The following is a 26,939-nucleotide window of genomic DNA, read 5'->3' as shown; positions in this document are numbered from 1 at the left end:
GGAAAGAAAGAGAGGAAGGAAGGAAGAAGAAGAAGAAAGAAAGAAAGGAAGGAAGGAAGGAAGGAAGGAAGGAAGGAAGGAAGGAAGGAAGGAAGGAAGGAAGGAAGGAAGGAAGGAAGGAAGGAGGAAGGAAGGAAGGAAGGAAGGAAGGAAGGAAGGAAGGAAGGAAGGAAGGAAGGAAGGAAGGAAGGAAGGAAGGAAAAGAAAGATTCTTGTATATGTCAGTTGCAGGGCCCTGATTAGTGCAATTAAGTAGGATATTAATGGGCAGAATGAGCAGAAAGAACACCAGAGCTGGGGTCGGAGGACCTGGCTCACACTCTGGCTGTGCCCATTACTAGCTGTGTAAATTTCAACTTCTATCCCTCTAGGGCACAACATAGTAGTGAAAGGAAAGGTTCTAGGTGGGAGGGATCTGGGTGCAAATGGTGTTTGACCATTGGCAGGAGTGCAGCCTTGGAACCTCAGTTTGGCCAGGATGAGCTATGACAAGCCTCCCAGGAGCTATGAGATCCAAAAGAGATGTGGGTGAGTGTCTGTGTACAAAGACCCAGAACACGCACATATGGTGTGCATACATATATATACCTTACACACACACATGTAAACGCACACACATATGCACAGATGGATGTGCCGTACATACCAGCGCTGAGTTGCTTTCAGGTGTGTCCAGATCTCCATGACCCCATCTGGGGTGTTCTTAGCAGAGACACTGGAGGGGTTTGCCATTTCCTTCTCCAGCGCATTTTACAGATGAGGAAACTGGGCAAACGGGGTTAAGTGACTTGACCAGGGTCACACAGCTAGGAAGTGGTTGAACTCGGGTTTACTCACTGCTATAATAATTACTCCCTTTTACAGATGAAGAAATTGAGACTTGGAGAAGTTAAGTACCCGGGTTCACATAACTCAGAAGTACCTGAGGCAGAATTTGAACTCAGGACTTTCTGATTCCAAACCCAAGTCCAGAGCCAGACACTAAGCTAGCCATGAAAGTTTAAAACTTGCAGCAGGAGGGGCTAGGAATGCTACTTCAGAGTTGAGAGGAGAGGAAGTCTGCAGGGGGCAGAATGGGCCCTCCCACCCCTCATTTAAAGGTGTAGGTAACAAAGAGCCCAGATGCATTCCAAGATTCCAAGATGAGGCTCCCGGTCTCTTGGCTAGATTCAGGCCCCCAGATTCCGGCCACATCAAAGGCTCTACCAAAAGCATGCAGATTTCTGCAGGCCTTTGTTATGCCAGCGCTGGGGGTTTGCCCAATCATTCACACATGCCCTAACCAGGAAAGGAGGCTGCAGTGGCCCCTTTAGAGATAGGGGTGGGCCTGCCCGCACCTGGGAGATTCCTTCCAGCTCAAAGGCTGATTCTGATGGACCTGGGAAGGTGGAAGACAGAAGGGAAGGCCTCTATTCTGAGCTGACCCCTGAACAGGGGGAGGCTCCCACTGCCTCAGCTGCAGATGGTGACTAAGAAAGTCACTCTAAAGAGTTGTAGAATTTTAGAGTTACAGAAACTGAGGCCTCCCAGCCATCAGAGGAGTCAGAATCTGAACCCATGTCTTGTGATTCCAAAGCCCAGGGGCCATACACAAAGCTAAGCACAAGGTGAACTCCCCCAATTCTTAAGGTTAAAGTTTTTTTTTTGCTTTTTTTTTGGAGGGGGGAAGTTAGGGCAATTGGGGGTTAAGTGACTTGCCCAAGGTCACAGTCCAGTTTTTTTTTGTATGTTGTATCTGAGGCTGGATTTGAACTCAGGTCCTCCTGACTCCAGGGCCAATGCTCTATTCACTGTGCCACCTAGCCACCCCTAAGGTTGAATTTTTACAAGTGGAAGCAGCTGGCTTGGGCTGCTGAGGTATTCCCCTCATTTCCCAGTCTCCCAAAGGTCCACATTCAGGTCCATTCAGAGACGGGGGAAGGCTGGCTCAGACTGGGAAATGGGCAGGACTGAGTGAATTCAGGCAGAACTGTTATCATTGATCACCTCTTTAGACCTAGTTCAGGGAATGAGAAGGTTCTGAATCTCTGGAAGTCATAACAAGTAACAAGGAGAGGCAGGAAAGGGAACATGCCTTTGTACGGCTCCCACCTGAGCCAGGCACTGAGGCCACAGCCGATCACAATTACCATCTCGTCAAATCCCCACAACCCAGGGAGGCAGGGGCTCCTGTTAGCCCCATTTCACGGGTGAGGAAACTGAGGCAAACAAAGGTTAAGTGACTTGCCCAGGGTCACACAGCTGGGAAGTGTCTGCGGCTGTCAATATCTGAACTTGGGTCTTCCTGGCTCCAGGCCCAGCACTCAGTAGAGGCCTTGGAGTCATGAAGCCCGGAGGTCATTCCTGGGCTTGAGCCCACTCAGGCTGCAGGACCCAGAGCCAATCACTTAGGCTTCCTCCATAAGTCAGAGAGAAGGTGCTGACCCGCCCTGGGAGGGAGACAGAGGGATGAGCTTTCTGAGACTGACTGTCCAGCATCAGGATGCAGCATCCACAGCTCAGGGTGCCCATGGCTGAGGTGCTGAAGTCATGCTCAGCCCAGAGCAGGTCCCAACCATCAGACAGGCCCTTCAGAAAGGCCCAGGACAGGCTGGAGCCTCTGAGGCCACCCAGCCCAGCTGCCCCTCCTGCCTCCGGGCCCTCCCCGGCTTAGGCCTCTTGCGTTTACAGCCCCAGACAAAGAACTGGCTTCATCATCAATGCCAGCGAGCTTTCATGGTGTCCCTGCCGTGTGCCAGTGCCGTGCTCAGCACTGATGTTTCCCTGACCTTTGTTCCTTTATTAAACTCCTCCTGTATACCATGTCAGACTGCCGTCCTGTCCTTTGGAGGGGCAGGGTGCTGTACCTTTATTAATGTAAGCAAGACCCAAGTAATAATTTTAGAATGGACCCTTTGTTAAAATGCCATGTTGGCTGATCGGGCCACGTGTCGGGCTGAGCCGGCACCACCCCGTGTCCTAGGTACAGCAAAAACAGTAGCAGCAGCCAGCAACAGCCCTGATCTGGGGCAGAACCTCAGCTTATAAGGGGGGCCTTACGTAAGCAGTGATTGGTCAGTACATACCTTGAAACTCCCTCGCCTGACCCAGAAGTCTGCCCACTTCTACACAGGTGAGCTGACCAGGAAAGGTCAGAGACCCCATGGGGGAGGCGGAGCTGACCTGGCAGTCTGCTCACTTCCTCAAGGTGGAAGGGGGGTGGGGGAAACCAGGCACAACAGCCCTAGTCTGTGGCCCCCTGGGGCATCTGAGTTAACCAAGACCCAGGAGCCTCATGGCTTAGGCTGCTGCCTAGCTATGGGACACAGGGAGGTAGGGAGGGGGGAATGGCCCCCCAGAGGAGGGGAGAGAGTGAGAGCCCTGCAGGGGAGGAGGGAGTGGGTGCGCAGGGGAGAGGGGAGGGGGGTAGGGGCCCCCAGGGGAAGAGGAGGCCTGGTCTTCCAGGTTAGCTGGTCCAACAGTTAGCATTTATGAATGCTTCCTTACCACTGCCACTGGGTGGGCTACAAAGAAAGGCAAAAAGGGGGTGCTGACCTTGAGGAGGGGTCACATCCTAATGGAGAGACACTGTGACATACAAGATAGAAGCAGAGGCGCCCAAGACGGGGGAGAGGGCAGGGAATCAGGGCAAAGGCTCTGGGCATCCCCCAGCACACCCAGCAGCCACCCAATAAATGTGGCATGCCCAGAAGCTGAAGCACCATAATGCATCCTTATGGCAAGACCAGCTCCCAGTATGTCACAGAACCCAATCCAGAAAACACATATTGGAAAAACAGCATGCTACAGTGAAAAGAACCCTTGAAGGTCCAGCGCCTTGCCCAGTGCCTAAAGCAGGACTTGAACCCAGGTCCAGGAAGCACAAGTCAGGGAAGGGTGGCCCTGGTGTAGTGAAAAGAATTCTTGGGAATCACAGGACGCAAGTTCCTGGTCCTGTGTGACTTTGAGCTATTGCGTTATCACAATGAGCCTCAGTTTCCCTACCTGTAAAATGGAGGACTTGGTGACTTTCAGGTCCTTCCTTGCTCTATGGTCTAGCACCCATTAAGCTTCCAATCATGGCTGGAGGGACAAGCTTGCTGAAGCTTAGAAGGAGGATAGGGCAGCTGGTAAAAGCAGGGTGGTAATGGCCATTCTGGCCCCTCACGGCTTGCTGCCCACCACTCATTTAACTTCTTGGGACCTCAGTTTCCTTCCTAAAGGACTTGTCTTTTTATTGTCCAGTGAGATGATGGGGAAGACAGTGTGAGGGAGAAATAATCAAGGCCAGTGAGATATGTTAAAAACATATAATTTTAAAAAGAATGAAAGGGCCAGGAGAGGTAGGCAAGTGACCAGAGCCGGGGTGAGCTGCAGTGCTCAGGGCTCCTCCATTTTATGGGGAGATTCCCAAGCCCTGCACGTCACTGATGTTGAGCTAATCTTGGCTAGACTTCAGAAGGCTTCGACTGGCCCCAGGTGGTCCCTTTCCCTTATAAAGTCTCTCTTGTGTACAACTAATGATCATTTTTAAGGCACCAGGGACCAATCCGGAAGGCTTGAGAGCGATGTTATCCAAATGAAAAGGGCTTATCAATAATTATATCCCAAAGCAAATAGAGCCAAAAGGTTCCCAGACTTGGTGCCAATACAAACAAGACTGAAGGGTTCATTCCCATTCAAAGTCCCAGAGAGCTCTCTGAGAGCCTCCCCAAAACAGAGATAATCCTGGGAATCCAAGTAAACAAACATCCCAAAGCCACCTTCCCTGTCTGGGTTAATCACCCGCTGCACAAAAACTCAGATAGAATCTGCTTTCCACATTTTCTAGCCTTTCTTTTCTTCAAATTAGTGGTTAAACTGATTCACCCAGTCTCCTTCCAGACTCGTAAATACTGGACTTTGGGGAGGGGGGAGGGAGGTAATCAGTGAGTCATGACCTCCTCCCATCTCAAGCAGCCTGGGGAGTGCGGTGGCCTAAAGTGGGCTACACACAGTATTGTGGACCCCAGGTCATGGCCCCGAGAGTGTGTTTGCATGATATCATTACATACACACACACATAGACATACACGTCAGTGTTCTGTGGATTCAGTCACGTCCAACACTTTGGGACCTCATTGGGAGTTTTTTTGCAGATATACTGAGGTAGTTGGTCATTTTCTTTTCCAACTCACTTTACAGATGAGGAAACTGAGGCAAACAGGGTGAAGTTACTTACCCAGGGTCACACAACTAGAAAACATCAGAGATCAGATCTGAACTCAGGAGTCTTTCTGTCTTCAAGCCCAGAATGCTCTGTTCTCTCTGTCTCTGTGTGTGTCTCCCTCCCTCCCTCCCTCTCCCCCCCCCACACGATGTTTAAGTGTCCTGCCGTGTATGTTCTAGACTCCAGAAGCCTAGCACCATCCATCTCGACCTAGAAAAGTCCTCAGAGGGCACAGACCCTGGATTCAGAGTTGGGAGGGGTATTAAGGGAGCATCTTGTCCAACCCACTCATTTAACAGATGAAGCCGCTGAGTCTGGAGACACTCAGGGCCTGTAATTCTAATAATCTAGTTCAGTGTCTGGGACAGGACTTTAATCTGGGTTTTCCTGATACCAGGCTGGTATTACACCTGACCCTTGGATGGCTGGTGCCATCCCTTCCCACCTTTTCTTTAGAGACCTGGAGAGCTTGGTCCAGTCCCTTGTTGCAGGTGACCCGGTACCAAGGAATAGGAAGAGAATCCACACCTGGACCTGGGACTCAGACTGAGCTCCAAAGCATTTCTAAGCCACCCAGTGGCCATGTGATCACAGCTGTCCTTGCTACAGAAGCACAAGAGGCTCCATTTTGGAGGGACCCAGGCGGCCCATGCCCTGGTACTGCTCGCCTCCATCCTGCCCCAACAGGTCTTTGTCTAAGGTAGCCAATAAACACGGTTCTGTGACCTGATCCGAGATCCTGACAGCAGTGGTAACTGGACAACAAGCATCCTGGCCTTTCTTCACTGCACAGAGCCCACCAACCTCAGTCTACAGCAGTCCAACCCGTTCCAGGGATAGAAGACAGCGCCCTCTGTGTCAAACACCCCTCGCCCTGCCTTCCACATCAGACAAGCCCTGCCAGCCAAGGCCAGGCCTCCCTGTCAAGTGCCCGGAGCCTCCAAATGCCATTCCTTTAACTCCCATGCCAGAACTCTCCTCCTGGGAGGGGGCTCCGCCCTCTGCTCCCCAACAGGTGCACTCTTCCTCTTAAAAAGGAAAGCCCCCTGAGGGCAAAGACAATCTGATCTGGGCGCAGCTGTGTCTCGATGGTTTGTTAGCAGAGACTGGACAGGTAGATGTGGTTAACAAACGCTTGCCCATTCGTCCACGCATGCCAGCAGTTACCAGAGCCTCCTTCAACAGCCCGTGGCACAAGGAGGGGGGGAGAACAAAGCAGGCTGGCACCCAGCAAAGGCGCTGTCTTTGATGTCTCCCCCCAGGCTCCTTCCAGCAGGGTCTGGAGGCCAGATCGCTCCAAAAGGCCCCACTTGGGATGGACCAGCCTGGCTTCTCATTTTTAATGGAATCCAGTAGAAGCTCAATCACTGTTCCCAAACACACGCTAGTCCCTGGCTTGCCTGGAATTGGCCCCCCAGCCCTTTAACTCCCTTATTCCCAGTCTAGTGAGGGCTGAAGCCACCTCCAGGCCAAGGAGTGGGAAGGAGTTTGCCCTAAATGACAGCTGGGGACTTGGGAAACTTTGTCCTAAAAAGGAAAAAGAAAATAGTTCAAGGCAGGGTGAGGATCCTTTTAATCTGCATTATGTTTATTAAGTCTTTCCAGAGATCCAGGCTGCTCTCAGCAGCTCCCCATTATTCCCTCCTTCCTGCCAGGAGCTGGCCTGAAGCAGCCCCCTCTCCACGCCTCCCACCTCCCTTTTCAAAAGGCAGCAGCAGCCAGAATCCGTCCAGGGGCAAAGCAAACGAGGCACAGCTCTCTAGCTAACCTTCAGGGGCTTTGCTGAGCTTTCTGGGGATTATTATTATTTTTTAAATTCTGAAGTCTAAAATGGAGTGTGAAGCCTTTCATTTCTGTCTGTGTAACTCAGAAGCAGACCTCCAACCAGATTAATTCCTCTCCTCAAGTACGTCAAAGGGTCCCAAACCACGGCCCAGTACATGTGGGCATCCGCATTGACCACTCTTGCCCTCCTGACTCACACCAGGGAAATGGAAGGAAGGACGGTGGAGAGAGGAGGGGGGGGGAGATGGGGAGGGGTCTGCAGAGGTCTGGAGAGTGGACAGAGGCTCGGATCTGCAGTCCTGGGTCTAATCTTCTCTCTGGCACTTAATATTTGTGTGACAAGTAAGGCAGTGGGCCTAAATTTCTTTGTGTTTGTGAAGTATAGGTAAATGTAGGCAAAATGTGTTTGTAAAATTATGATAATACTGCACAGAAGCTTTTCCTGACATCTCCAAGTGCTTGTTCCCTCCTCACCACCTGAATTTTCTTGTATTTAACTGGTTTGTGTAAATTGTATTTGTTCATTTTGTATTTCTATTGTGTGTGTAGAGTACACACACGCACACACAAAAGCTCTGGGTCTCCTTTCTCAGTCATGTTTTTAAAAGCATAAAATATATCAGATTACAAAGGAAAGCAATTACACTAAAATGCCACTATCTAAACGTTTCTTAAAATAAGTTCACATTCCCCAGGTGGAAAACCCCTGTGCCCGCCTGCACTGGCAGCGGCAGCTGTTTATAGCAAAGAAAACCCAGGCCTGTCCCTGTCCCTCCCTGTCCCTATCCCTCACATCTGGCACCGGGGAATCAGTGAGGAAAAGGAAGTGCTCAGGTGAGGAAACTGAGGCAGAAAGGAGTCCAGTATAAACAGGGAGTAAAGTAAGAGGAAGGAGTGGGATTGGACCCAAGACTTATGCTTCCCGAGACAGGATTCTTCCCAATAAACCACAATCCTCCTCATGAAACTTGTATTGGTATCATCGTATGGCAAACCCCCCCCAAAAACCCAAAGCAAATAAACAAGCAAAAATCCCAGAGAAACCTAGGCAACCCAGGCTTGTAAAAAAGGAAAACCCAAGTCCAACCAATCCCCTGGGCTCCAGGAAAGGTTCTCTGAGTTACCAAGGAAGGGAGGCCTCCTTTCCTGCCTCGGAGAGTCAGTGGAAAACAGGGCTCTGTTAGACAACTGAGACACAAAATTTCGTAAAAATTCCCCTTTGATTTGGTTTAAAAGGGGAGCCTGCTGGGAAGAGATGGGATCACCCTGAATCAAGCTGCCCCAAACATCCCCAAACAAAGCTGCTGAGGGTAAAATCCCCTAAACCCAACAGCCCACCTGCCTATTTGAGAGCTGGCGGCCATGTAGTTGGCCCACCCACCTTTCCTGGCTCAGGAGAAAACCTGTCTCATCAGCCTCTGGACAGCAAGGTGGTCTCAGGTATTTACTGGGTATCTGCCCTGTTATTTTGTATGAACAGATAACATCTTGAAAGGCAACACAGGGACTAAGGGGCTGGCCGTGGAATTAGCACGGCCTGCACGGATACGACCATGAACACGTTGTAGCCGCGTGATCATGGACAGGTCTCTAAGACTATCAATCATTATGGTTGTGATCTGTAAGTCAACAGAAGGGCATCAGTGTGTTCTGATTTTCAAGGTCTCTACTGTTTAAGCTCAAGCAAATGGCGAGGGGCTTTATGGGGGCAGCCGAAGGCACACGAAAAAATAACGACAATCATAGGTAACACTTAAGAGCACATTCACGTGGCAGGATTGGATGCCACTTCCTCCTGAGTCCCAGTCCAACACTCTACCCCTGAGGAAGTCCAGCAGTGCAATGGGGAGAACGCAAGGACATGAGTTCTAATCCAGACTTAGGCACGTACTACCTGTGTGACCCTGGGTGAGTCACTTAACTGCTCTCAGCCTGTTTTCTCATTTGTAAAATGATGGAGTTGGACATTGTGGCCTCTAAGGTTCCTTCTAGGACTAAATGTATGATCCCATGACCTTAAAATCTCTCCCTTCCATGTAGATCTTGTAGGATAATGGGATCCTGGCAAATGAGACAGGAGGCAAATGTGACCTTTCTCCAATAACATGATCTTTTAACAAATTCTTCTGAATATCTATGGCCAAGATGGCAGAGTAAAGGTAGAAACTCACCTGAGATATCCCAAATTCCTTTCCAGACAACTTTAAAATAACGCCTCAGAATGAATTCTGGAGTGTCAAAACCAGTAAGAGGAGGGGTGAAACAATTTTCTAGCCCAAGACCTCTTAGAAGGCCAGTAAGAAAGGTCTGTCTCATTGAGCGGGGAAGACAGTCCAACCAGGCCGCACCCAGCCAGGCCAGCAGCAGGACTCAGGGGCGCCTGAATTGGCAGTGGCGGCCTTTGGAGCTCTCAGCCCCTAGATGGTAAGGAAATTGGACAAGGTCAGAAGGAGAGAAGGAGATTTTAGGGGTCCCTCTGCTGGTGTGGGTTAGAAGACCCTGCTTCATCACTAACACATAGTTCTAGGTCACAATCTTAGGGCAAGGAGGAGCATTAGCAAGCCCCCACAAGGGCTGAGGACCCTGGTCACAGTTCCAGGGGAGAAAAGAGTGCTTATAGTCACTCACAAGCCAGAGCACAGGCCAAGAGAACAGTGACCACACTTCTCCTTTGATAGTCCCACCTCAGAAGAACCGAAAACTTACAGATCCCCAGAACTGGCTGGGAACATCAGCACAGAAACACACCAGCAACTGAGGCTTGGGACAGTCTCCCTTTCCTCCCCCTCATGGGAGCCTAACTTTAACATAAAGTTAAAAGTCAACACGTAGGTAGAAAAATGAGCAAACAACAAAAAAAGAACCTGACAATTCGGGGAGGTAAGATCAAAACACACAAACTCAAAAGGCAACAATGTCAAAATAGCTACGTCCAAAGCCTCAAAGAAAAATTTAATTGACAAATTGGTTTTAGGCCCAAAAGGATTCCAGAAGAGCACATAAAGATTTTAAAAAATCAAATAAGAGAGGCAAAGTAAAAATTGGGAAAATAAATGAAAGTGATGCAATAAAATCATGAAAAAGTGTCAACAGCTTGGTAAAAATACAGAAGAAAATAATACCTTAAAAAGCAGAATTGGTCAAATAAAAAAAAGGAGGTCCAAAAGCTCAATGAAGAAAATAATTCCTTAAAGATTAGAATTGGGCAAGTAGAACCTAATAATGACTCCATGAGACATCAAGAAACAATCAAACTAAATCAGAAGAATGAAAAAATAGAAGAAAATGTGAAATGTTTCATTGGAAGAACAAATAACCTGGAAAATAGATTGAGGAGAGATAATTAAGAAGTATTGGACTACCTGAAAGCCACCATCAAAAAGGAGTTTGGACATTCCAGAAATTATCAAGGAAAAGTGCCCTAATATCCTAGAACCAGAGGGGAAAAAATAGAAATTGAAAGAATCCACTGATGACCTCCTGAAAAAGATTCCAAAATGGAAATTCTCAGGAATATGAAAGTCAAATTTCAGAGCTCCCAGGGCAAAGAGAAAATATTGCAAACAGTTAGAAAGAAACTACTCAAATATCCCAGAGTCACAGTAAAGATCACACAAGATTTAGCAGCTTTTACACTAAAGGATCAGGGGGCTTGGAATGTGATATTCCAAAGAGCTAAGGAGCTAGGATTACAACCAAGAATCACCTACCCAAAAAAACTGAGTATAATCCTTCCGGGAAAAAAAAAAAGGATATTTAATGAAATTGAGAGCTTTGAAGTGTTCCTGATGACCAGAGATGAATAAAAAGTCTGGCTTTCAAATTCAAGACTCATGAGAAGCATAAAAAGGTAAACATTAAAGATGATAATGGATTCAATAAAACTAAACTGTTTTCCATTCCTACATGAGAAGATTACACTTATAATTTCTAAGAACTTTATCATTATTAAGGTAGTTAGAAGGAGTATATCTAGACAGAGGACGTGGATATGAGTTGACCATGATGGGATGATATTGAAAAATAAAATTAAAGGGTGAAAAAGAGGAATGCACTGGAATATGGGGGAAGGAAGAGGTAAAATGGGATAATTTATCTCATATAAAAGGAGCAAAAGAGGGGCGGCCAGGTAGCACAGCGAGTAAGAGCACCGGCTCCAGTGTTGAGATGACCTCGAGATCGAATCCGGGCTCAGACACTTAGCATCCACCCAGAAACACCTGGCCCTGTAACCTTGAGCAAGTTACTTAACCCCAATTGCTTAGGGGTGGCCAGGTGGCTCAGCAAGTAAGAGCACCGGCTCCAGTGTCGGGATGACCTGGATCAAATCCGGGCTCAGATACTCAGCACCACACCCAGAAATAATAACTGGCCGTGTAACCTTGAGCAAGTTACTTAACCCCGATTGCTTTAAAAAAAAAAAAAAAAGGAGCAAAGGAGCTTTTACAGTGGAGGGGAAGAGGGGGGGGGGGTGGAAGGGGGCAGGGATTGAACCTGACTCTATTTGAAATTGGCCAAAGAAGGAGTAATATATTTAAATAAAGAAATCTGTCTTACTCTACAGAGAAGTAGGAAGAGTGAGACATGGGCGGGGGTGCTGACAGAAGAGAAGGTAGATTGAGGAGGTGGTAGTGAGAAACAATTGAAGGGGACAGGGTGAAAGGAGAGGAAAAAAATGGGTAAAAATAGGAGGGAGGAAAAGGTCATTAGCCATCAAAACTGTGAAAAAACTGACATAGGCCTCATTTGTCAAATATATAAAGAACTAAGTCAGGTTCGTAAGAATACAAATCATTGCCCAATTGATAAGTGATCAAAGGATAGGGACAAACAGCTTTCAGATAAAGCTATCTGTAGTAACATAGAAATGTTCTGAATCACTATTGATGAGAAATATGCAAATTAAAGTCACTCTGAGGTATCACCTCACATTTATTGGATTGGATAATATGACTGAAAAGAGAAATGACAAATATTGGAGAGGATAGGAGAAAAATAGCAAAATTAATATGCTATTAGCGGAGTTCTGGAAAGCAGTTTGGAGCTATGTCCAAAAGGCTATGAGACTGTGCATACCCTTTAACCCAGAAATACTGCTATTAGGTCTGTTTAAAAACTTTTTTTTTAAGTTTAAAAAAAGTTTAAAAAATTTTTTTTAAGTTTAAAAACTTAAAAAGTTTTTTTTTTTTAAGGAAGAAGATCTATATATACAAAAATATTTACAGCAGTTCTTTTTGTGGTGACAAAGATATGGTAATTGAGGGGATGCCCATAGCTGAGAAATGGCTAATAAGTTGTGGTCTCTGATTGTGATGAAATATTGTTGTGCTATAAGAAATGACAAGCAGAATATTTCAGAAAAATCCTAGAAAGACTTACATGATCTGATGCAAAGTGAAGTGAGCAGAACCAAGAGAACATTGTACACAGTAACAGCAACATTGTAACAATGATCAATTGTAAATGATTTAGCTATTCTGGGCAAGGCAATGATCCAAGACAATTACATAAAGAAAAATGCTGTCCACCTCTAGAGAGAGAACTGAGGGATTCTGAATGCCGATCAAAGCAGACTCTTTAAAAATTTTATTTTTCCTCAGTTGTGTGTGTCTGTGTGGGTGTTTTCTTTCACAACAGGACTAAAATGGAAATAGGTTTTGCAAGATTGCATGCGTAAATTGATATCAAATTGCCTGCCTTTTCAATGTGGGAGGGGCAAAGGGGAGAGAATTTTGAATTCAAAAAATTTTTTTAAAAAAGGAATGCTAACATTTTTACATGGAATTGTAATATTTAATGGTAAATATTTAAGTAATAAAATAATTAATTTATTGCTGATAATATCAGGTATTTAAAATGTACAAAAAATATTTTTAAAACACAAATTCCTCTGAAGATGTTGCCTTTACTCAAAAGGTGGTCTTGATGGCAGTAACTCTAGGCAGGCTAACAAGGAAAACTACTTGGAACCAAGAGACCTCTTGGGACCACTGGAGTCACAAGTTCTTGGGTGGCCACCCACTTTGCCTGGACACTGGGGAGGGGGCACACAGCTGGTTTTTAACAACAGCCATGAGAACAACAAAGGCAGGATGGTAACAGACAAGCCCCTTCCCCAAATGAACCTGGTAGAGAGGTGGGTTACCTGACCAGCTGGAAGGGGCCTGGGGGGAGGGTCACCTCATCAAACCTTTATTTTACAGATGAGGAAAAGGAGACCCAGAGAGGAGGGCACGGTGGCAGAGCTGGGGTTTGAATCTAGGTCAGTAAGAGAAGATCATTGGCTTTGATCTGGAAAGCACCTGAGAGACCCTGGAGTTCAGTGCCCTCATTTAACAGCTAAGGAAACTGAGGCAGAGGTTAAGTGATTTGCCCAGGGTCATGCTAGTTAAATGTCTGAGGCAGGATTTGAACTCAAGTCCCAGGCTCCTGACTCCAAGTCCAGCACTGTAACCACAAATCATCACTGCCTCTTTGACCATCTTTCAGGGCCTCTCTCAATTATTGTTTCTTGTTGGGTTTTTTGGTTAGTTTTTTTTTCCCCCAGGAAAGGGGAGTGGGGGGGCAGATTTGTGATTTCATTAGTGTAGAGAACTCCCAGCGAGGAAATGCCCCTCTCCAGCACAGTCAGCACCCACTACACAATGTTAGAGGGCTGCCTGGGGCACTGAGGAATTGAATGATGCGTCCCCCGTGTTGTCTCCCAAAGCCCCAAGCCTTCCTGGCTTTAACAACTCCCTGTGCATGGTCATCAAAATGCCTCTTTTACAAGTGCTGTGGTGCCTGATACACAGGAGGAAGCTCAGGGTCATCTGATCCAGACTTGGCTGCAAGTGTGACAGTCTCCAATTTACAGGTGAGGAAACTGAGGCACAGGGTGGTAAGTGACTCACCAGCATCACAAGGGGGATTGTGGAGAGCCGCCAGTGAACCTGCTCACCTGGCTTCTCAATCTCTCTCTCTCTCCCTCTCTCCCTCCTCCTTTCCACCTTTCTCCTCTTCTTTCTTCTTCTCCTTTCCTCTCCCTCTCCTCCCCCCTCTCTTCCCCTGTCTCTCTCTTCTCTCCCCTCTTTCTCACTCTCTCCCCGTCTCTCTTTCTTCTCCTCCTTTCCCCTCCTCCGCTCTCCCCTTTCCTCCCCTCCTCCCACACCCTAGAGGACCCTGACACCAGGCACCACAGCAGAGCAGGGGGAAGGAGGCCAGGACTCACTGATTTGGTTGTTGAGCTTGAAGGCGATGTCCAGCTGGAGTATGAAGAGCATGAACTGGAACCAGGGGCTCATCTCCATGGCGGGCAGCGGCACGTGGACAGCGAACACGATGTCGTTGGCCTCGATCTGCCTGGGAGGGGCCTCGTCAAAGTCTCGGATCTTGTCGCACTGGTTGGGGCCCCAAGGCATGAACCACTTGGATTTGTGGTGAACTTTCTTCAGGTCCACGCATTTCACAGACATGTAGGACACTGCTGTCGTGGGGCCCGGGGCTGAAAGGACAAAAACGTTTTTCTGCTTAAGGATTGAATGTTTCAAAGTGATTTCCTAATGCACTCTCAGCTCCAGTGTCTCCTCAGACCTCCAGGATCCTCCTCTGGCATCCAAAGCCCTTCACGCCCTCGCCTCTAATGCCCCAACCCCCACACTCTCCAATCCAACCATCGGGCCCTACTCACTACTCCTTGTACACAGAATCCAGCCCCCCCCTTCCAGCTGGCCCCCTCCCCTGCCCCTCACAGCTCCCCAGGCTTCCTTCACGCCTTGCCGCCAACCCCACCGCTCCCACCTTCTCCTCTGAGACGGCCTTGCCAACAATCCAAGTGTGGCACTGGGACACAGTTTGTAGGGTGAGTTGCAGGGCTTAGAACAGGGCCTGGCATACAGCAAGTGCTTAATCAATGCTTGTCGACAAACTGGCTAGCCCCACTAATAACAGTAACGATGACGTCACTGACATTTATATGGCATGTTAGGATTACAGAGCCCTTTATGGATACCTCCCTGTGAGGTAGGTGTGAGAGGCATTGTTGGCTCTATTTAATCAGTGAGGAAACTGCGGGGCAGAGAGAAAGGGATCTGCCCAGATTCGCTGGAGGAATGGCAAAGCAGAAGCAGCACTGTGTGACCCTGGACAAGTCATGTAACCTCCCTCAGCCTCAGTTTCCTCATCTGTTAAATAAGAGATGGACCCCAACTCTGAAGGGCAACCAGGAGTGAGGAAGATCCGAGTTCAAGTCTGGAATCAGGGACTTCTTAGCTGTGTGACCTTGGGCAAGTCCCTTAACCTTTCTCAGTTTTAACTTCCTCAACTGGAAAATGGGATCAATAAAAGCACTCACCTGCCCCTGGCACACAGTAGGTGCTAGATGCGTGCTAGCTATGATGGGGATGGGGATGAAGGCCATGGACCCAGGTCTTTTAGACCCTCCCAAGTCTGGTGACCTCCTCATAGATTATACATCAGTGAGTAGGAGCTGGAAGGGGCCTTTCATGTGAACAAATCCAACTCCCTCATCTTAGACAAATGAAGAGCACGCATTTCAGAGAAGGTAAGTGACTCCTCCAGGGTCACACAGCTCATGAGTATCAGAGGCAGGACTCAAACCCAGGTCCTTCTACCTCCAAGCACAGGGCTCTAGCACCACTTCTGTCCCACCAAGCCCAGAGGGGAATATGTCTTTCTCATGGCAGCAGCAGCAACGGAGCTCTCTGATGACCAGGGTGCAAATTACTCCTTTTCTCCCTCTGCTTCATCAGAGGCAAAGGAGAGACTTGGCCTTCCTCAGACCCGGTGTTCCAGCCTCCAGGTCTTGTCAGAGGGTTGTTTTGCCTGACCTTGAACTCTGCCCCTTTTCTTCTGTAGAGGAGAATTGTAAGGTTTATTCAAGGGTTAGCTCAGGTGACACCTGTCTTGGGGAGCCTTTGCTCACTTCCCTTCGCACTTAATTTTTCCTGGTCTCCCCCTTCTTAAATTACTGTGCATTTAATTTTCTGTTATACATGTTGTAAAACTGCAAAATCCTCCAGGGCAGGGTCTGGTTTTCTCTGTGTGTGCATGTGTGTGTACATGTGTATGTGTGAGTGTGTATGAATGCATGTGTATACATGCGTATGTGTAAATATGTGTGTATGTGTGAGTGAATGTGTATGTGTGTGTGTGGGCATGTGAGTGTGTGTATGTGTGTGTACATGTGTATGTGTGAGTGTGTGAATGTGTACATGCATGTGAGTGTGAGTGAATGTGTATACATGTGAGAATGTGGGCATGTGAGTGTGTTTATGTGTATGTATATATGTGTATGTGTGAATGTGTATGAGTGTATGTAAGAGTATGTGAATGTGTATGTGGGCATGTGAGTGTGTGAATGTGTGTATGTGTGAGTGTGTACATGTATGTGAGTGTGTAAGTATGTACAGGTGTATGTGTATGTATGAGTGAATATGTATATGTGCATGTGTATGTGAATGTGTGTGTGTGTGTGAGAAGGTGTGTGAGTGTGTGTGTGTGAATTTGTGAGTGTGTGAATGTGTACACGTGTGTGAGTGTGTGTGTGTGCATGTGTGGTCAGACAGACCTGGCAGTCATTCCTCTTCTCTGAGACTCACTCTCCTCATGCGAAGAATGAGCCAGAGGACAACAGTGGAGGTGGAATAAGAAGGCCCGCACTCAGGTCACGCCTCAAACACCCGCCAGGCCACTTTGGGGAAAGTCTCTTTACCTCTGCTGGATGCTGAGGTCCCTGCAGGCCTCAGTCCTGTGATTAGAAGGTTCCACTCCAGCTTAGGCCTCCATGATGGCATAAGTGACCTTCCAGTTATGAAGGATAAAAGCCAAAGTCCACAAGTAGCCAGGAAATGACTTCTCGACTCTAACTCATCCTTCCTCAACTCTGCCTGAAGGCCCCTCATTATGGCATCCTGAGCAGTCAGTCCAATACCAAGAGCAAGACCATGCCTTGATGACCACCACTGCCACCCTCCCTCCTGGAGACAGTCTTCTCCCACGTCCCCCTCTGATTCACCGGGGTCTCTCCAAGTCAGACAGAGGCCTTATTCTTGGAAGCGTGACCCGATCGAGCCTCCAGTTACCCTGACTCAGCTAAATTGTCCACAAACATCAAGCCCAAACGGTCTATTAAGATCGGCCCCTGTTTCTTGTGGTTGGGGAAATGAGCAGGGAGAGCCAGGCCAGGGGTAGGGCCCATTTATAGCTCAGATGATCACCCAGATTTCTATATTTGAGACCTCTAAAGACTTCGGCCCAAATAAGCTTGGCCTTTCTGTATTTACTTTCCTCCTCCTCCCCCTCCTGCATCCCATTTGATAAATGAGTCTCTTGTCAAGTGGAAAGGGCCCAAAGTGCTTGTTGATGCACAGGGAGCAGGCCTAGGGCCCCGTCCCCACCTCAGCAGGTGAGTCTGGTCCAAGGCACACATTTAAGAGCTAGACACAAAATCAGCCTCCCTTCCAATCCTTCATTTACTATCTCCTCCCGGTCTTTGACCTTAGGGACAGAAGGGACCCGGAGAGCAATCACCTTGTCTGGGGATTTTCTATCTTTTTGGTGCATGGAGCCTTTGTCAGTCTGGTGAAACCTGTGGACACATTCTCAGAAGAATGTCGTTGTTTGTTTTAGGGAACAAAATAAAATAAACAGGGTTATAGAGACCAATTCCACTGAAATGAAATTATTAATTTAAAAAAAAAACAAGTTTAGGGGGCAGCCAGGTAGCACAGCAAGTAAGAACACCGGCTCCAGTGTTGAGAAAACCTGGAGATCGAATCTCAGGCTCAGACACTTAGCACCCACCCAGAAACACCTGGCCATGTAACCTTGAGCAAGTTACTTAACCCCAATTGCTTAGGGGCGGCCAGGTGGCTCAGCGAGTAAGAGCACCGGCTCCAGTGTCGGGATGACCTGGATCAAATCCGGGCTCAGATGCTCAGCACCACACCCAGAAATAACTGGCTGTGTAACCTTGAGCAAGTTACTTAACCCCGATTGCTTAAAAAAAAAAAAAAACCAAGTTTATGGACCCCAAACCTAAGCTTTTCATTTTATGGATGAGAAAACTGTGAGCTGGTGTGTGTTACAATGCAAAGAAAGCATTGACTCTGGAGACAAAGGACCCTATCCCAGCCCTCACACTTCCTCTATGACCTTGGTCACCACCCTGCCTCCCTGGGCCATTTCCTCATCCATAAAATGAGGGGTTTGGACTCATTGGTCCCTAAGGTCCATTCCACTGTAGATACGTGATCCTACGACCACAAGATAAAAGTCCCAGGCATCTGTCCTCAGGCCTGTGCCATGTAACACTGTTATCAGTAAATGCAGACTTCGTTTTATGCCCCTTAGAACTAACACACTGATTGATAAATTTAAGATGCAAAAAAAGGTCCTGACAGGCTGCTGAGTAAGACAGTAACAATGGTGAGAAAAGCTAGCTTTGAGAGACAGCTTTATGCTTTACCTGTTACCTCACTGAGTCCTCATAATAAGACTCTGCAATAGGTACTATGGTCACCCCCATTTTACAGGTGAGAAAAACTGAGGCTGCAAGGGGACATGTGGGACATGTCGAGGAGACCGATGGAGGTCTTGTTTCAACTGAGAGCTTCTCCCAGTATCACACGGCCAGGAGTCGGAGAGCAGGATGCCTTCCTACAAAGGAGGATTGCAGATTGGGAGAGGAGGAGATCTGGATCTTCTATTTCCAGATGAAAGTGAGAACATTCCGCCTTGTCGCTGTTCATTCATGTTCCAGTGAGGTCTAGACGGTCTCCACTCCAGATGTGCCATCTTCCTTTGTAGGAAAACATGTGGCACATTACAAATATCACAGAAGCTTTAGGCTGAAAGGGCTAAACACACCCACATTCTCAGGAAAGGAAGCAGGCCCGAGAAGGAGAGGAGCTTGCCAAGGGTGGGCTTGCTTTGTTTTGGGAGCTTTTGTTCAGGTGTTTCAGTCCTGTCTGACTCTGTGACCCCACTTGGGGTTTTCTTTGCAAAGACACTGGAGAAGTTTGCCATTTCCTTCTCCTGCTCATTTTACAGATGAGGAAACTGAGTCAAACAGGGTCAAGTGACTTGCCCAGGGTCTCACAACTAAGTGTCTGAGGCAGGATTTGAACTCATGAAGATGAGTCTTCCTGACTGGAAGCCCCATGCTCTATGGCACCCTCAAGCTGCCTTTGCTTTAGTAGTTATTATAAAATTACACAGATTTAGAGGTGGGGAGGAACCTGAGGGTCCATCTAGGCCAATCTGCTTATTTTCCAAATGGGGAAAATGAAGGGACTGTCCCAAGGTCACACAGGGAGGTGAGATTTGAATCCAGCCTTAGCACCACTGCTCTTTGCATTGAGCCTCACTGTCTCCCATGTGACTGGTGATTGAGACTATTCAGAGTCCCCAAGGAACAAAGCCTTAGCACCCCATGCTCTCTCTAACTTGTGCCTTCCATCCTGTCATTTCACAAATGACTTGGGGGGGACTCAGCTGAGCATCTCATGAACTCTGAAACCATGAAAGGTGAGCCAAGGGACCTCCTGGAGGTCATGACTCCTTCTCCCCAACACCAGGTCCCCTTGATGGGCTAAGAAGAGCTATGGCTTGTTTTCTCCCAAGCCCACCAAGGAGCCCCCTTCTTCCTCTGATTGCAAGTGGACTGTCTCAGCTTCCCCATGGGGAGAACCCAGAGCAAATGTGGTCCAAGACTGGAGAGTGCAACAGAACCCATGCCAATGACCGTCAGACAGGGAAGCCCTTTCTGCTCTGGGGACCAAAGGGGCTCAGTGTAAAAAGGAGGGAAGGAAGTAGGTGAGAATGCCAGCCAAACACAGAACTGGGGGCCACCCACTAGATCCCCTCAGGCTCCAGGGACAGAATTCGAGAGAAGCAGCATCTGGCTCTCTGTGCCAAGAATTCGCTTTGTTTGCTTTTGCTGGGAGTTACACTTTCGTGTACTTAAGACCCAGCTGGGTGGCTTTGGGGCATGTTTGGCCAGGTGATGAGCACAGAAGAACTGGGCAGCCTCCCTGGGGCCCTCAGGGTGCCTGCCATATCAGGATCCAGGTGATAGTGATCACCAGGCCCCATTCCTCCCTGCCAGGCCTGGGCAGGGAGCTGGGCCAACTCGCCATGCCCGACCTCCCAGAACGCACACTGGCGCTGACGGCACAGTAGCAACCTGCTCTGCTGGAGAATGTAAGGGCTGACCAAGTGCTTTCTGTGCTGGCCAGAGGACCCAGGGCTGCAGACCCTTCAGGAGCAGCTGGCCTGACTCCCCATTTCAGCCCCTGGACAATCTTCTAACTGCTCCCATCTGAACCCTCAAGTGTCACAGGGCACCCCGCCTGAGCCAAGGCTCCCACATTTCTATCTCAGAAGGCAACTCCCGCCTCCAATGATCTCATTTTCACTCTGATGCAGGATGTATGTGTGTACCTGTACTGCTAGATGATGGAGTAGACCAAATACTGGGCCTGAGTCAGGAAGATCCAAGTTCACATTGTGACCTCAGACGTTTGCTCTGTGACCCTGGGCAAATCACTTACCCTCCATCTGCCTCAGTTTCCTCCACTGTGAAATGGGGATAATGATAGATCTACTTCCCAGCATTGCTATGAGGACCAAATCAGATAGGCTTGGCCCACAGTAGGCGCTTAATAAATGTTCTTTCCTTCCTTCCCCAGCTCAGTGTCTCCCTCACTATAGGGTCCATTCCTTGGGGGCATCGTTACCTTATTTACTTTTTACTGACAGCTAGGGACAGTGGGTGCAAGTCTGACTATGGCGCTGGTGCACCATAGCACCTGACCCTCCTCAAAATCATGACTTCCAATGCACAAGAGAAAGTATGGAGAAGGACAAAGCAATCCAAGGAGCCTGAAATGCAGCTATGGCACCAATGAAAAAACCAGGAGCCCAGGAGAAGAGTTCTGGAAGCACCTGGCAAGTCTAGGGACCACAAGGACCCTGCAGGCTTTTGATTTCTGAGGGTGTGTTATAGGAATGTACATTTATAAGATCTTCCCTGCCCTAGGCCCTTTGATAGACTAAAGTGCACCTGGAGGCTTGTTTTTCAGGAATGCCCACATCTTGGTGCTTTGTGATTGGGCAGTGGGTCAAGAGGGTTGTTCCATTCTCTGAGCCAGGAGAAGGCTATATAAGCCCTGATGTGAGGCTTTGTTTTGGGGCTCACTTTGAGAAGAGTTGTGTGATTTGATCAGATGAGACTCTGGGAAGCCATTGAGAGCCCCCCAGCTTTGAAAACCCAGATGTTGGTGCTTCCCTCTCTGGTAACTGTGATTTGGTATGGATGTAATGGTTGAACAGTTGGAGGTCTGTCTGCTGAAATGTTTCTGTCTGTACACTCTGAAGTTCGGGGTGATGACTTTTTGATTAAAGCAAGATTGTTAACCCATTTTGAATTGCTTTTCTTTAGAACCTATCTAAAGAACCTATCTTGGCAGCCACCCTGGGGATGCTGGGGTGCTTGCTGCTACAGGGTGACACCTCCCACCCCAAGAATCCCTGTGGGAGGAATGCTGTATGATGGAAAGAACAGTGAGATTTTGGCAGAGGACACAAGTTTGAACCTTAGCTGTCACTCCCTATCAGGATGACCTTGAAAAACCTCCCTTCACCTTTGGGGGTCCTGTTTGCTCACCAGGGAGGCCTAGAAGACCCCCTCAAGGCCCTCCCAGCTTTGATGCCGCCATCTCTCCCTTCTCCCAGGTATGCAGGAGACACAGCCCCAGTCCTAGAACTGAGTACCCCAGGGATCCAGCCCATCTGCCCTCCTCTCATTTGAACTCTTAATCATCAAACACCAGCTTTCCCAAAATTAATGGAAGAACTTTGTTGTGGGGTGAGCTTTCAAGAATTATTGGCTGACGGCTACAAGGGAAAGGAATGTGGAGAGCAGACTAGTTAAAGGTAATTTATGCTTGTCGCTCATCCTTCATTTCTGAAGAGGACGAGTGGCCTCATGGGGTGATGTCTTGACTTGCGTAGGAATTGGAGTTAAGTGAGGCAGGATTGCATAGTCATCAGCCTCCTCTCTCTTCCAGAGCCATCGAGGTCCAGTGGCAGGATGAAGGTCAGGAGGACGGCGATGACCCAGGCCATAGCGCATGACCTGGGCACTTTCCATGCCTGACCAGACCCTAAGTGCTCCCCAGAGCCAGTTTTAGCCGCCATCATGGTGGTTGGAACAAATTGTTGTCATCTACCAGGTCTGCTGGGGGGAGTCTTCATATGCTTGGGTTAACGTCCCCCTCACTCACTGATAGTATTGAGCACCTCTTTTCTGGACCTGGTTCAAAACCCAACACTCAACATCTTTCTGACACTGCACCCTCAGATGGATGCGTAATGACATTCCTTAGGAAATTACCTCTGAAACCCTCAGTCCCTCCAGGCCTGGAAGCTTGATCTCATCTAACAAATTTGCCCTAAATATCAGGCCAGGCACACTGTTGGCCCTGGAAGTCTTACAACCAGCCAACTTGGGTCAAAAGAAAGAAAATCCGGCCTGGTCACTAACTGACTGGACAATGCCCATGGAAAACAGAAAGAAGGAGAAAAATGATTAATGATGACAGTGAAGCACTTTACAAATATTATTGCATTTGATTCTCATGACAACCCTGGGTGCTATTATTCTCCCTATTTTTCAGTTGAGAAAACTGAGGCAAACAGAGATTAGGTGACTTTCCAAGGGTCTTTCGGCTAAGTGTCTGCAGCCAGATTTGAACTCAGGTCTTCCTGACTCCAGATCCAGCACTCTATCCTCTGAGTCACGTAGCTGTGAAGCCTGTTCCTCTCCCTTTCAACTAATGATTTTGATTTATACTTTTAGAAAGGAAAAAACAATCAGAATTTCCCAGTATATCCCACAACTGAATCCTTTCTTCTGAAAAAGATTTGAACAAACCCAGACAATAAGGCCGGTTTCTCTAACAGTGTATGTGGCCTTCTGCAGCCTTACGGCTCTCCCCATTAGGGAGACTGATCCCAGTTCAGGGATACTTGAGGGTTTGCCTTTGTGTTGCTATGTACACAAGCCTTTGGGTTCTTCTCTATTTGTTTTGTATCAGCTCATAAGACCAGAGTGTTAGTGCTTGAATGAATGAATGAAAAAAATACTTTTATTCCATTCCTATTATCTCCTAAGCACTGAGGATACAAATACAAAAGCAAAGAGGGGGTGCTTTGTCCCCAAGGAGAGCATATTCTAATGAGGAAACACACATGGGGATGTGGTGGGAAGGGAGATGTGGCAAAAGGGGTCATTTAGGCCATCGAGTTCAGCCCCTCCCATTCACAGATAAGAAAATCAAGATCCAGATATTAAACTGTCTTGACCAGCCAGTCAGCGAGTGACAACTCACCCAACCCCTCAGATGCAGTTGGCCCACACCAGTTCATGCTTCCCACTGCAGCCAGCTGCCATCTTGCCATCAGACCTGCCACCACATGCATATTTCCCCTCTTCCATCTCCTGAACCCTTTCATGTGTGTCATTCCCTACCACTCCCATTTGAATCTGAATTCCTTGAGTGCAAGGCCTGGCATCATTTTCATTCTCCATTCCCAGTACAGCATAAGTACACTTAATAAATTATTTTCGTTCATTCACCCATTCACAGTAATGAAACTGGTACTACCAATGCTTCTGGACAGCCTGTCAAACACCTCTTTCCTGGTCACTGATCACCTTCTAGAAGGAAAGCTGCTGGAAAGCACAATCTCTCTCATTTTGGTATATGGCACAGGCCCTTAGGACAGTGCCTGACACGTAGTATGCAGATACGTTTTTCATTCATTAATTTGAGTTTTCATGAGGATTCTACAGGCTACAAATAGAAAAGCTGGGGTTGGAACTGAGGTCCTCTAGCCCTAAATGATTGCAACGTTGTTTCCTTTGAGCCTGCTATGCTCCCAATTGAAGGAGTTCTGGATTTGTAATAAAAAAGATGCAAGTTAAAGTCCATTTCCCAACTCCACACATTTTCCCTGACAGTGGCCCATGCCTAGAGTGCCCTTCCTCCTCATCTCTACCACAGACACCCCCTCTTACGATGGAACCCTCTCCCAGCCTCCCTTAAGCTCAGTGCCTTTCCCCTCGTGATTCTCCCCATTTATCCTGTCTTCTCTCCTGTTCATACTCAACTGTTGGCACGTGACTTCCCTTGAGAGCAGGGACCATCTTTTGCCTTTATTTGCATCTCCAATGGTTAACACTGTGCCTGTCATATAAAAGGCACTTAAGAAATGCATTATCAGCCTCAGACACGACACACATACACAAAAAAAAACTAGCCATGTGACCTTAGGCAAGTCACTTAACCCCAATTGCCCTACCCTCCCCCCTCCAAAAAAAAAGCAAAAAAAAAAAAAAGAAATGCATTATGTCTGGCTGACACAAATGCTAGCTGCCTCAGTTTTCCCAACTGCAAACTGGAGATAATAATGGCATCTACCTCCCAAGGTTACTGTGAAGATCCAAAGAGATAATCCATGTGAAGTGCTTTAAAAGAACTAAAGAAACCTTAATTATTATTATTATCAAGACACAGAACCATGTAATTTGAGAATAATCATTAGGACTCCCTGCTATACTCAATAATATCAGACTCTACAAACAAAACATAACTCAATCTTGCCAGGAATGTTTTGTGTTGATTACACTAAACACTTGCACCAGGAAAGCGAACTCTCTTTGTAACCTTGGGTCTAAACCCAAAACTTCCACCAGAAATGAGAAAGAGAGGAAGGAAAAGAGACAAGCCCTTTGCAGGCTTCTTTCTGGTACCACAGGAGTCCACAGGAATAAATGCCAGTGAAATCTCATCAGCAAGTTTCAAGAACAGAAGTAAATGATGGCATAGACTCATGCTGGCCCTCTACCAAGCCCTAGGTTTTTGAGGGCTTGACCCGTGATGTCACCGGCCCTCTGGCCAAAGATGGAACAGCTCCAGAGAACAGAAGAAATGCTCCACATTTGTCCAGAGCCATCCATCCACCCAGGAAGTATCTTCTCCCCTTGGCCTATGGTACTGGACTGGCCTAGGTCCCAGGGAACGGGGAAGTGCTGGGACCCAAATGCTCTGGGGATCCAGAGCCAAAGTCTCACAAGTCATTTTGCAAGTCTTTGATAAACCAAGGAGGGTTTAAGGCTGTGCCCGATTTCCCTCGTCCTGTTTGTAGAAATAAAATAAAGCTATGTAAAGTTTGCCAAGGACCATGACTGCTTGGCGGAGGCCCCATGAGGCCTCTTGGATGGAGATGACCACTTGTGAGCTGGGATTTCATTCGCTCCCATGAGTCGGAGAGGAGCACTTCTGTGCCTGCCTATATCCTGTGTTCCGTTTCCTCCCGTACATTCACCCTGGGGAGAGGGGCCACCCCTAATGCACTGTGGAGGCTCTCCTCGATGTCTCCTGAGATGAAGAGGACACTGGTACATCTTCTATCTGCTCTTTCCCCCTGGCCACACGACCACGGAATTTTTTCTTCCTCAGCTACAATCTAGTGGGGACCTCTTCTCGTGTTTGATCCACCAGAGCTGTGATTTCACTGGTCTTAAGAGCTCTCCACAAAGGAAACTCTCTCCCGAGCCACTCAACTGCTGACCTTGCCCTTGAGGTTGAGAGTGGCTCAGGCGGTAGAGATGAAGCCATGTGCCAGGGGGCACCCAGGGACCATGGGTCAGAGGCAGGCTTCCTGACACTACCCCAAGCTAGTGTTCATGACCATGGCATCATCATTGTGAATAATCATCCGAGGACAGGGATAAAAACTGGGCCAGTGACGACATTGGTCCAGGGAACTCTGGATAAGAAAACTTTCCCTACCAACATTTCAAACCAGAGTATTTATGAAGCACTTGGCACCATGCCTGACATACAACTGGTGCTTAATAAATGCCTGTTCCCTTTCCTACCAGTAAAGGTCACAGCCTGCTCTGCAACTTCAGAGTCTTAAACAGTTGCTTGAGGCACTTGCCCAGGGTCCTCTGCCAATCTGTGGCAAGACTTGTGGGTCTTCCAGGCTCCAAGCCTGGCTCTCCAAACAAGGCTCCAGGCTACTCAGAATCACCTTGGGCCTCTTTGGCACATCCACTGCTCTCACTTTACAAACTCAATGTCACTGGCGTCCCAATCACCCAGCATGGACTGAGTGGGAAGCCACAGGAATTAATATCCCCATTTACAAGTGAGGAAACTGAGTCGGACTACGGGATTTTCCCAAGGTTACACCACCTAGCAAGCACTAGAGGCAAGCCTGGAACACAGGTCTTTCTGGCTCCAGGTAAAACCCCTGGGCACTATATATAGACACCATACAACAGTTTTATTAAGAAGTCACTCCTAGATTGAATGACAGGTACCAAGGAGAAGGCAGACCAGAAACAGAAGGAATATTGAGACCATGAATGGCAGTACAAACAATACTTAATATGGTACAGGATAACCTGGATTCAAATCCACCCCTTCCACCACCCCCTCGGCCATGGGATAGGTCCTAGAGCTGGAAAGGGACTCAGGGAGGGGGAGGAGAGACCCAACCCCCTTATTTTCCCAAGGAGCTAACTGAGGACTGGGGACTGACTCAGGTCACACAGGCAGATATCAGGAGCAGGACTCGAACCTGGGCCTTCTGACCTCCCTAGCAAATGTCTTCTACCTTACCACTCTGCTTGCTCTCCTTGGTACCTGTGAGACCTTGGTAAAGTTACTCAGAGGATCCTGGATTCACAGTAGGAAGAGACTTGAGTATCCACCTAATCCAACCTCCTCCATTTTTTAGATGAAGAAACTGAAGCCCATGGGGTTGTGACTCCCCCAAGGTCACACAGTAGTATGGGGTAAGATTTGAACACAGATCCTCTGAACCTCTGAACATGAAGCTACATTTCCAAATTACTGACTCCTCCCTGGGCCTCAGTTTCCCTATTGAC

At 47.9% G+C, this 26,939-nt stretch overlaps 1 protein-coding gene across 1 annotated transcript in view; it reads right to left on the bottom strand.

The window, feature by feature from the left end:
* The window catches only part of WLS (Wnt ligand secretion mediator), a 129,115-nt gene that overhangs the window by 61,123 nt on the left and 41,053 nt on the right, over positions 1–26,939 (bottom strand). The window contains exon 2 of the mRNA XM_069093373.1: positions 14,184–14,456. Coding sequence (XP_068949474.1) covers positions 14,184–14,456 — 273 coding nt within the window. The remainder of the gene's footprint in view (positions 1–14,183; positions 14,457–26,939) is intronic.

This window comes from Petaurus breviceps, unplaced genomic scaffold (genome assembly GCF_028583685.1).
Source record: "Petaurus breviceps papuanus isolate PSGF00001 unplaced genomic scaffold, PetGlider_PUasm1.0 208, whole genome shotgun sequence".
NCBI classification, from domain to species: Eukaryota; Metazoa; Chordata; class Mammalia; order Diprotodontia; family Petauridae; genus Petaurus; species Petaurus breviceps.
This window is presented reverse-complemented; position numbering and strand designations above follow the sequence as displayed.